Source organism: Myotis daubentonii, chromosome 3 (assembly GCF_963259705.1).
Source record: "Myotis daubentonii chromosome 3, mMyoDau2.1, whole genome shotgun sequence".
NCBI lineage: Eukaryota > Metazoa > Chordata > Mammalia > Chiroptera > Vespertilionidae > Myotis > Myotis daubentonii.
In genome coordinates, this window is record NC_081842.1 from 148201459 (window position 1) to 148213124 (window position 11666).

General features: G+C 48.0%; 1 protein-coding gene across 12 annotated transcripts in view; it reads right to left on the reverse strand.

The window, feature by feature from the left end:
* Window positions 1-11661, reverse strand: part of CCDC18 (coiled-coil domain containing 18) — a 144851-nt gene extending 133190 nt beyond the window's left edge. For 6 of the 12 annotated variants that reach the window (XM_059688810.1, XM_059688823.1, XM_059688816.1 and 3 more), the window contains exons 1-3: window positions 10599-11661; window positions 3649-3788; window positions 2991-3165 (exon numbers count right to left, since the gene is read on the reverse strand). In XM_059688810.1, the coding sequence (XP_059544793.1) occupies window positions 2991-3165; window positions 3649-3782 (309 nt within the window). In that variant the 5' untranslated portion in view covers window positions 3783-3788; window positions 10599-11661. The remainder of the gene's footprint in view (window positions 1-2990; window positions 3166-3648; window positions 3789-10598) is intronic. The other 6 variants (XM_059688814.1, XM_059688811.1, XM_059688815.1 and 3 more) reach the window with 6 other exon arrangements.
* Window positions 11662-11666: the final 5 nt, after the last annotated feature.

The following is an 11666-nucleotide window of genomic DNA, read 5'->3' on the forward strand; positions in this document are numbered from 1 at the left end:
GAACAGAATCTGACAATGATGAATCAGTGCCGGAGCTTGAGGAACAAGATTCCACACAGGCAATCATACAACAAGCCAGCTGGTAGCAGCACCTGCTGAAATCAGTGAAGAACCAGTCAGGAAGAAAAAGAGAGCCAGAGTGAAAAGAAGGCACAGAAGTCTATGTCCAAACTGGGCCTTGGACATAGGTTACAGGGGTTATTAGGGTCACTATCCGGAAATCTAAGAATATCCTTTGTCATCATAATACCAGATGTCATCCTTTTTGGAGAGATTTCAGAGGAATGGTGGCATGAGAGTGCACCTTTTACTCTCCCCCTAAAATTTCAATAAGTTAACCAACTATAATTCAACAAAGAAAGCCCTGCTCAATACAGACACATGTCTTAGAGACCAGCACACTGAAACATCTAAAGGTGGGCAACTGGGAACAAATGGAGAGATGAGAAGGGAGGAAAGTGCAGATGGCCTGTAGACGCAGCCCTGTAGCTGGGAGCTCCTGGCTCAGCTGGCAGAGAGAAGAGAGAAAGCCTGTGGTAGCAGGTGCTTCCTTTGGTCAGAAGGAATAGAGAGCTGCAGGGGCAGTCAATCAAGGTAAGCAGGCTGGAGCAAACAGCGACTGAGCTAGCAGACGCCTGTCAGAGCACAAGATTCTGCCAGGCGGCTCTCCACTGTCAGGCTGAGCAGTGGTATTTCAGACAAAGAAACAAAGTCACAGAGCCCTGCCTCTGCCATTTGGATTCCCAAAACCCACTTCCCATTGCCCATGGAGTCGGATCCAGGAGCATACTATCTGCAAAGTAAGAGCTGTTGCCGTTGAACCACTGTTTCCCACTGTGACTGATCCACGGGAGGGGTACTTATATCTGACAAAATAGATTTCAAGATAACAAGAGACAAAGATGGACACTTAAAATGGTAAAGGGAACACTACATCAACAAAGCATAACACTTCTTTTTTTAAAAAATATATTTTATTGATTTTTTACAGAGAGGAAGGGAGATAGAGAGTTAGAAACATCGATGAGAGAGAAACATCGATCAGCTGCCTTCTGCACACCCCCTACTGGGGATGTGCCCACAACCCAGGTACATGCCCTTGACCGGAATCAAACCTGGGACCTTTCAGTCCGCAGGCCGACGCTCTATCCACTGAGCCAAACCGGCCTTGGCAACACTTCTTAACATATATGCACCCAACCAGGGAGCACTGCAATACATAAAACAACCACTAGACCAAATGGACATAATTGACATTTACAGAACCTTTCATCCCAGAATATCAGATTATACATTCTTCTTTAGCGCACATGGAACATTCTCAAGGATGGACCATATGTTGGATCACAAGCTAGCATCAACCAATTCAAGAAGATTGAAATTATACCAAGCATATTCTCTGACCACAATGCCTTGAAATTAGAAATCAACTGCAAAAAGGAAGTAAAAAACACACACAAATACATGAAGATTAAACAACATACTGCTAAAAAATGACTGGGTCAAAAAAAAAATAAAGGATGAGATCAAAAGATATATAGAGACAAATGAGAATGACAATACAACATATCAAAACCTCTAGGATGCAGAGAAAGCAGTAATAAGAGGGAAGTTTATAGCCCTCTCTCCTTCTCCTTTCCTCTCTGAAATCAATAAAAATATATATATTTTAAAAAAAACATAATACACCACATTAACAAAAGAAAGGATAAAAATCGTAAGATCTTATCAACAGATGCAGAAAAAGCATTTGATAAGATATAACATCCATTTATGATTAAAACACTCAATAAAATAAAAATAGAAAGAAAGTACCTCAACATAATGAAGGCGATATATGATAAACCCTCAGGTAATATCATACTCGTTGTAAAACTGAAAGCTTTTCCTAAGATCAGGAACAAGGCAAAGATATCCACTCTCACCACTCTTATTCAACACTAGAGGCCCAGTGCATGAATTTGTGCACGGGTGGGGTCCCTTGGCCTGGCCAGCGATCGGGGCCAATGTTGGGGAGGGGGAAGCCAGCCAGGGGAAGGGACCACAGGAGGTTGGCCGGCGGGGGAAAGGACCACGGTAGATTAGCCGGCTGGAGGGGAGGAACCATGGGAGGTTGGCTGTGGGAGTGCACTGACCACCAGGGGGCAGCTCCTGCATTAAGCATCTGCCCCCTGGTGGTCAGTGCACATCATAGCGACTGGTCAACCAGTCATTCGGTCACTTGGGCTTTTATGTATATAGATAGTGCTGGAAGTCCTAGCCAGAGCAATAAGGAAAGAGAAAGAAATAAAAGGCATCCAAATAGGGAAGGAAGAAGTCAAACTATCACTTTTTGCAGACGACATGATTCTATATACAGGTAACCTTAAAGATTCCACCAAAAAACTATTAGAAACAATAAATAAATATAGTCAAGTTGCAGGATACAAAATCAATGTGCAAAAATCCTTTGCCTTCCTGTATAACAACAACAAAACTTCAGAAAAAGAAATGAAAACAAAAACAAAAACAATTCCTTTTGTACTTGCAACCAAAAGAATAAAATACCTAGGAATAAACTTAACAAAAAACGTGAAAGACCTATATACTGAAAATTACAAAACATTATTAAAAGAGATTGAAAAACACACAACAAAATGGAAAAATATCCTGTGTTCATGGATTGGAAGAATCAACATAGTTAAAATAGCCATATTACCCAAATCAATATACAGATTTAATGCAATCCCCATCAAAATCCCAGGTTAACAGTAAGTATACTTTAACCACTTAATAAATAATTACAGAAGTTTAAAAATAGAATGATATAACAAATCAACTACTTTCCTCTAAGACAAAACAAGAACCATTATATTTAAATTCAGCAAGTCTTGAGCACGGTAATAAGACTTTGGAAAAAAACCATTTAAAGAAAAAACTCAAAGAAGAAAGTATTTTAAGTAGGTAAAAAACAAAACCACTTTTAAGTAGAGAGGTCTAAAAACTATAACCTTATCTCTTGGCTGTTTTTGAAAATCAGTACTGCTACTGGGCATTTTATAAATTTTTTTATAAGGTGAGTAATTCAAAAGTCCAAGCTGGCTAGGCTGAGAAAGTTCTTCCAGAATCAGCCTTTCAGACCTTGAGGGATTACAGGCATAATCGGAATTTTCACTTGGACTAACACTAGAGAAAAAAAGAAAAGATGCATTTTAGTTCTTTGATAGTTTAAGTATTCACTCCAAATTTCTATACATTAAATAAGGAATAAAGAAAAGCATTTGAAATGCTGCTAGAAATTGGATTCACACTTAAGAACTTAAGGCTTCAACTGAAATTTTAAATAAAACATAATTAATTTTAAACTAGCAATCTGTGTATTTCTAGAGCTTCTATGCTAGAAATACTTATTTCAAAAAGCAATCATAATAATAGATGAATAAGGCCCCAAATATGTATTTCATACTGTGTCCCTTAATATGTGCTTTCTTAATATGTACATGATTCTCCAATATTTCTATTTTCTCCTAAACTGAGTTATATTTGAAGTTATAGAATATTATTTCCTATTCTAGAGACATTAGATACACAATAATAATGAAATTCAGACATTTTACATTTGTAAACTAAGTCATACTCTGAATTCTATATGTGATTTTATTTACTTACCTGGATAACTCTTCCCCTAAACTCTGCAAACTCCATTCTGTTATTTTTAGTTCATGTCTTAAGGAAGCAACATTTGCAAGCAAACTTTCTTCTTCATTGTCTTTCTTATAGTAGTTTGATGTATTAGATTCCATTTATTTCTTTAAAAAAAGAAATGAATTTCTCGTACCTTGCCAAAAAGAGCCTGTGGTGTCAATCAAAATAGTCTCATATTAATGGAGTTTAATTATTTTTCTATTTCTAAAATTGTGAAAGCTTTCATGGTAATTTAAAACAAATTAAAACAAAAAAAAAAAACACATTTAATTTCTCTGAAGTGTAAAGCTATAATGGAAAGTTCTATAGAATTTAAATGAATCAATTTTCATTATAGCCAGGGTCTAGTTATTATAGATCCCCTTTTCTAAACAATTGTGTGAACTCATTATTTTTATTCCATGTTAAAGATGAAGAAAATAAGAATAAGACAGATTAGCCCTAACCGGTTTGGCTCAGTGGATAGAGTGTCGGCCTGCGGACTGAAGGGCCCCGGGTTCGATTCTGGTCAAGGCCATGTACCTTGGTTGCGGGCACATCCCCAGTAGGGGGCGTGCAGGAGACAGCTGATCGATGTTTCTCTCTCATCGATGTTTCTAATTCTCTATACCTCTCCCTTCCTCTCTGTAAAAAATCAATAAAATAAATTAAAAAAAAAAAAGAATGAGACATTAAATAATATACTCAAGGTCACACCAACAGTAAATAATGGAACCAAGATTTGAACCTAAGTTCTCAGGATCCAAAGACCTTTTAATTGTCACCCTGCAATTTTCTTATTATATATCAATTTCAATATGAGGTATTTGAAGTTACATTACAAGCTCTGGATATCTGATAAAATTGGTATCATTACAGTCATCCATATTTTCTGAAAGGCAATTTATTACCAAATAAAGATGATCTGATTCTCCCATTCACAATGGTTATAAATTTTTAAAAGCACACACATTCACATCACAACCACAGAGATCAAAATGATCCTTGGTGGGTTAACTCATGGAAATCTATCCTATATAATAAAACGGTAATATGCAAATTGACCATCACTCCAACACACAAGATGGCTGCCCCCATGTGGTCACCAGATGGCCAGCAGGGCAGAGCAGTTAGGGGGGAACCAGGCCAGCAGGGCAGAGCAGTTAGGGGGGAACCAGGCCAGCAGGGGAGGGCAGTTGGGGGCAACCAGGTCAGCAGGGGAGGGCAGCTGGGGGTGACCAGGCCTGCAGGGAAGGGCAGTTGGGGGGATCAGGCCTGCAGGTGAGGGCAGTTGGGGGGGACCAGGCCAGCAGGGGAGGGCAGTTGGGTGGTGGGACCAGGTCAGCAGGGGAGGGCACTTAGGGGCAACCAGGCTGGCAAGGGAGGGCAATTAGGGGTGACCGGGCCAGCAGGGGAGCAGTTAGGCATCAATCAGGCTGGCAGGCAAGCTGTTGGGAGCCAGCAGTCCTGGATTGTGAGAGGGATGTCCGACTGCCTGTTTAGGCCTGATCCCACCAGGATCAGGCTGGTGGGATCGGGCCTAAACGGGCAGTCAGACACCCCTTGAGGGGTCCCAGATTGGAGAAGGTGCAGGCTGGGCTGAGGGACACACACCTCCTCCCCCCCATGCACTGGGCCTATAGTGTGTGTGTGTGTGTGTGTGTGTGTGTGTGTGTGTGTGTGTTTACACACACACACACACACACATATCCTATCTAATAAAAGAGAAAAATGGTAATTGGCGTACGACGATACCCTTTTCATTGGCTAATCAGGGCTATATGCAAATTAACTGCCAACTATGATTGGCAGTTAACTGCCAACAAGATGGCGGTTAATTTGCATATGTAGGCACAATGCAGGGAGGTGAAAGGGAAAGCAGGAAGAAGCCCCCTGCCACTGACAGTGATCGGAAACCCAGGGGGGAGCTAAGAGCTGGGGGGCAGGGCAAAGGCGGCCCTGGGGCCGCCTTTGCCCTGCCCCCCAGCCATGATCAGAGAATCAGGCGCCTTTGCCGCCCTGGCCAGTGATAGCAGGAAGTAGGGGTGGAGCCAGCGATGGGAGCTGGGCACGGTCGAAGCTGGCAGTCCCAGGAGCTAGGGGTCCCTTGCCTGGGCCTAAAGCGGAGCCCACGATCGCGGGGCCGCTGCAGCTGCGGGTCCCCGCTGCCCGAGCCGGACGCCTAGGCCAGAGGCGTTAGCCCTGGCAGGGGCAGAGCCTGCAACCGCGGGGAGCTGGGGGTCCCCTGCCCAGGCCTGACACCTCTGCCAGAGGCCTCAGGCCTGGGCAAGGGGCCGATCCGGTGATTGGTGATCGGAGGGGGATGAGGGTCAACTCCTCTGGCCGAGGCATCAGGCCTGGGTCGGGGGCGGAGCCGGGGATTGGGGGGATATGATGGTCCCCTTGCCCAGGCCTGAAGCCTGGGTAGGAGGCGTCAGGCTTGGGCGGGGGGTGGAGCAAGCGATCAGAGGGAGATGGGGGTCCCCTGCCCAGGCATGATTCCTGGGCCAGAGGCCTCAGGTCTGGGCAGGGGCCAGAGCCAGTGATCAGGGGGAGATGGGGGTCCCCTGTCCAAGCCTGACACCTCTGGCGGAGGCGTCAGGCCTGAGCAAGGGGCCGATCAGGCGAGCAGAGGGTGATGGGGGTCTACGCCTGAGGGCTCCCAGTATGTGAGAGGGGGCAGGCTGGGCTGAGGGACACTCCCCTCCCCACACACACACCCAGTGCACGAATTTCGTGCACCGGGCCCCTAGTATATTTATATTTATATATATATACATCCTATCTAATAAAAGAGAAACATGGTAATTGGCGTACGACTGCTACCCTTCCCATTGGCTAATCAGTGAGATATGCAAATTAACTGCCAGCCAAGATGGCGGACAGCAGCCAGGCAGCTTGAAACTAACATGAGGCTTGCTTGCTTCAGTGACGGAAGAAACCAACATTCCCCACCTGCCTTGCCAGCCTCTGAGCCTGCAGTTTAAAAAACATTGTAACAAATATAGAAGCTAAACAAAACCCCAGAAACCTGCTTTCAGCGAGCCCAGGATCTCAGAGCTGGAATTGATACAGAGTTTCGATTATAGAACCGAAACAAACCAGATACCTGCTTTCAGCAGCAGATGCCTAAGAGCTGGAGCCTCAGAGCTAAAGCTGGCCCAGAATTTAAAAAAAAGAAAAAGAAAAAAAGCAGTTGGGAGCTTCAGTCACCCGCCAGCCTGAAAACAGCCCTCAGCCCCTCACCCAGACTGGCCAGGCACCCCAGTGGGGACCCCCACCCTGAAGGGTGTGTGACCAGCTGCAAACAGCCATCATCCCCTCACCCAGGCTGGCCAGGCACCCCAGTGGGGACCCCCACCCTGATCCAGGACACCCTTCAGGGCAAATGAGCTGGCACCCACCCATGCACCAGGCCTCTACCCTATATAGTAAAAGGGTAATATGCCTCCCAGCACCGGGATCAGCGGAGCCGAGAGGCCTCCCGGCACCGGGATCAGCATGACAGGGGGCAGCGCCCAAACCCCCTGATCGGCCCTGCTCTGTGTGTGACAGGGTTCGGCACCCCAAATCCGCCCCCCCAAGGGCCCTGCTCTGTGTGACGGGGTAGAGCCATAACCTCCCCATCGGCCCTGCCCTGAGTGTGACAGTGGCGGCGCCCCAGTCCCGATTGGCCCTGCTCTGTGGGTGATAGAGGGCGGCGCCCCAACCCACTGATCTGCCCTACTCTGTGTGTGACAGGGGATGGTGCCCCAACTCCCCTATTGGCCCTACTCTGTGAGTGACAGGGGGGAGCTCCTCAACCCCCGATCGGCCCTGCTCTGTGAGTGACAGGGGGGAGTTCCCCAACCCCCTGATCGACCCTGCTCTGTGCGTGACAGGGGGTCACGTGCCACAACCTCCCCATCGACCCTGCCTTGAGTGTGACAGGGGGCGGTGCCCCAACCCCCCAATCGGCCCTGCTCTGAGCCCGACCAGGGGCTACACCTAGGGATTGGGCCTGCCCTCTGCCACCCGGGAGCAGGCCTAAGCCAGCAGGGCGTTATCTCCTGAGGGGTCCCCGACTACGAGGGCGCAGGCCGGGCTGAGGGGCCACCCCTTCCCCCGAATGCACAAATTTTTGTGCACCGGGGCTCTAGTGTGTGTGTATATATATATATATATATATATATATATATATGAGAAATATGCAAATATGGCCAGGATGCCGTAATAGGACACTACTAGACAGGAGGAGGCTATGCGCGGAGGTGAGGCCCAGAGCAGAAACAGAGACAGAGACAGAGCCAGCCCGCAGCCTCCACGTCCGAGCGCAGGCCTGGAGAGGAGATGGCAGGCCCGCCACCCATGGAAGCAGTGCGGCTCCCTCCCACCTCCCGCAGAATTGGCGCGGGTCCCTCCCGGCTCCTGTGGAAGCGGCACGTCTCCCTCTCAGCTCCCGTGGGTGCCAGTGGCTCGCTTCCACCTCCCGTGGAAGCCGCACAGCTCCTGTAGAAGCAGCATGGATCCCGGTAGCACACTGCAGTTCCTGCTGGCTCCCATGGAAACGGCGGGCGGTCTACTGCCCGCAATATCATGCGATGGGCTACTAGTCCTATCTAATAATAGAGAAACATGGTAATTAACCGTAACTTCGCTACCCTTCCCATTGGCTAATCAGCAAGATATGCAAATTAACTGCCAACCACAATGGTGGCCGGCAGCCAGGCAGCTGAAGCGAACAGGAGGCTTGCTTGCTGCAGTGATGGAGGAAGCCAAGGTTCCCTGCCTGCCGCTGCCAGTCTCTGAGCTGCACTCTAAGCAACTATGTTGCAATTATAGAAGCTAAACAAACCCCAGAAACCTGCTTTCAGCCGTCAGAGCTGGAGCGAGCAGGACCGCAACAGTGTTACAATTATAGAACCCAAACAAACCCAGATACCTGCTTTCAAAAGCTGAGGTCTCAGAGCTGGAGCCAAGCCTCAGAGCTAAAGCCGGCTCTCAGCTCCAGTGACAGCCATAGAAGGTAAATAAATCCCAGAATAAAAAAAAAAGAAAGAAAGGAGAGGTTGGGAGCTTCAGTCACCTGCCAGCCTGAAAACAGCCCTCAGCCCCTCACCCAGACTGGCCAGACACCCCAGTGGGGACCCCCACCCTGAAGAAAGTGTGACCAGCTGCAAACAGCCATCATCCCCTCATCCAGGCTGGCCAAGCACCCAAGCAGGACCCTCACCCTGAAGGGGGTGTGACCAGCTGCAAACAGCCATCATCCCCTCATCCAGGCTGGCCAGGCACCCAAGCGGGACCCCCATCCTGATCCAGGACACCCTTCAGGGCAAACCAGCCTCTATCCTATATAGTAAAAGGGTAATATGCAAACTGACCCTAACAGCAGAAAGACTGGGAATGACTGGTCACTATGACACACACTGACCACCAGGGGGCAGACTCTCAATGCAGGAGCTGCCCTCTGGTGGTCAGGTCGCTCTCACATGGGAGAAGCTCTGCTCAGCCACAAGACAGGCTGATGGCTGCCAGTACAGCAGTGGTGTTGGGAGCCTCTCCTGCCTCATCTGCAGCGCTAAGGATGTCCGACTGCAGTTTAGGCCTGCTCCCCGCTGGCAAGTGGACATCCCTGAGGGCTGCCGGGCTGCCAGAGGGATGTCTGATTGCCATCTTAGGCCCAATTCCCCAGGGAGCGGGCTTAAGCCAGCAGGTGGTCATCCCCTGAGGGGTCCCAGACTTTGAAAGGGCACAGGCCGGTCTGAGGGACCCCTCCTCCCCCCCGAGTGCACAAATTTTTGTGCACCAGGTCTCTAGTCTATATAATAAAAGCCTAATTGACCATTACAGCTGAACGACCAGAACAACTGGTTGCTATGATGTGCACTGATCACCAGGGGGCAGACGCTCAACACAGGGACTGCCCCCTGGTGGTCAGTACGCTCCCACAGGGGGAGCGCCGCTCAGCCAGAAGCTGGGCTCACAGCTGGCGAGCACAGCGGCGGTGGCAGGACCTCTCCCACCTCCACAGTAACACTAAGGAGCAGGGAGCAGGCGGGCAGTAAGGAGCAAGGGCTCCCAGACTGTGAGAGGGGTGTCTGACTGCTGGGAGCTGGTCTAAGCCGGCAGGCAGACATCCCCCAAGGGATCCCGGATGGCGAGAGGGTGCAGGCCAGGCTGAGGGACCTACCCCCCCAAAAAAGTGCAGAAATTTCATGCACCGGGCCTCTAGTATATGAAGAAAAGCTTTTGCTTCTTCAACTTGTGTATTTCTAGGGTTATGAAATTCTCTACTAAATATCTTTACACATAAAAATCGTGATAATGCCGAAACCGGTTTGGCTTAGTGGATAGAGCGTCGGCCTGCGGACTAAAAGGTCCCAGGTTCGATTCCGGTCAAGGGTATGTACCTGGGTTGCGTGCACATCCCCAGTAGGAGATGTGCAGGAGGCAGCTGATCGATGTTTCTCTCTCATCGATGTTTCTAACTATCTCTCTCCCTTTCTCTCTGTAAAAAATCAATAAAATATATTAAAAAAAATCGTGATAAGGGGCCACATTTTATTAAAAATTAATATATAACTAAACATTAAAATACATATGTTCATAATTAATACAATTAAATGAAAACTTTATAATCTCTATTACTCCTAGCTCTTTCTGCATAATCTTAAAATAACATTCCTCTTTCGGATCCCATTTACCTTTAGCATTATAGCATCCCTCTTTCATCACCCTTCTAGAATTCTGACCACATTTCAAGCTCTAAATGGCTAGGAGTCCTATGAATTATGTTCAGGACTGTAAGGCACTTAGGGAAACTTAGTATTTTCAGTGAATAAATTATTTCTAAACTGCCTTTCCTCCCACTCATTCAGTTAAAATATTATGACATTTATCCCATAGTCAAAATTTCTCAGATGTAAGGAGAAACATTAAAAGAAAACTCTCACCTTATTGAAAGAAACTATGTTAGGAAATTAAATGAGCTATTCTGTGATCTTAGAGAAAATCCTTTTTCCCCTTTTGCTTCTACAAATTTGCCTCTGCTTAATTATTAAGAAGCCCCCAACGTCAATGTATCAGGCCCGTCCCCATTCTGCTTTACCTTTTCAACATCTCTAGCTTCCTACAGGACGATGAAGGGGAAAAAAAAGGGGTAAATAAAATGTGGGGAAATTAAAATGCCATTCCATTATCATGGATCAACTAAATTAGGTTTTATGTCCCAACGTCTCCCGTGTACTTTAAGAATTCCCTAATTCTCCTGAATTATCAATCAATACAGTGCTATTCAAACATTTTCTTTTTCTTGGTGGCCATTTATTGTCAAACCAAGAGTCCCCCTCACTTTAGCGGCCACTAAAATCTACCTTCCTTGCCTGTACATGCGGAAAAGCACAAGCTACCTGCATAATATATCTGAACGTCTGCATAATATTATATAGGGAATTGCCTTCATTTATCCCGGCCCTGACGTCATCTCTTGGCTCTAATAACACTGTGCTTGGAGCTGCTGTTCCCAAGCACCCCCACCGCAGCGAGGAACAGGCGCTCTTCATACCCCTGTATGTGATAGGACGGGCTGCAGTCGGACAGGATTCCCGCATCAAGAACGCTCTGCTGGACAGCAGTGATCCTACGTCCGTCTGCAGGAACAGGGCACATAGGACATCTTCCTCACAGAGCCGCGCGCGCAGCGCAGGCAAGGACTAGACAGCGTGCGACCGAGGGTGCCCGCAGGGAAGGCCACCAACTCCCCCGGCGGGCCTGAGTCCACCCTCCAAGAAGCAGTCGCTCACCACCCGAGTCGTCGCTGGCAGAGGGACCCACCCGACGACAGCGCCCGCCGCGCTCTCGTCTGCGTTCCGAAGCCTCGGGCCCTCTCGCGGGCCCCGGGCCTGGAACCAGTAGACACAACAGGTAGAGAAACCGAGAACCCAGATTGCTCAGCGTTCGAACCGCCGCGGGAACCGTTGGGAACGCACCGCCCCCTGCGGGCCCAGCTCCGCCCCCGACGC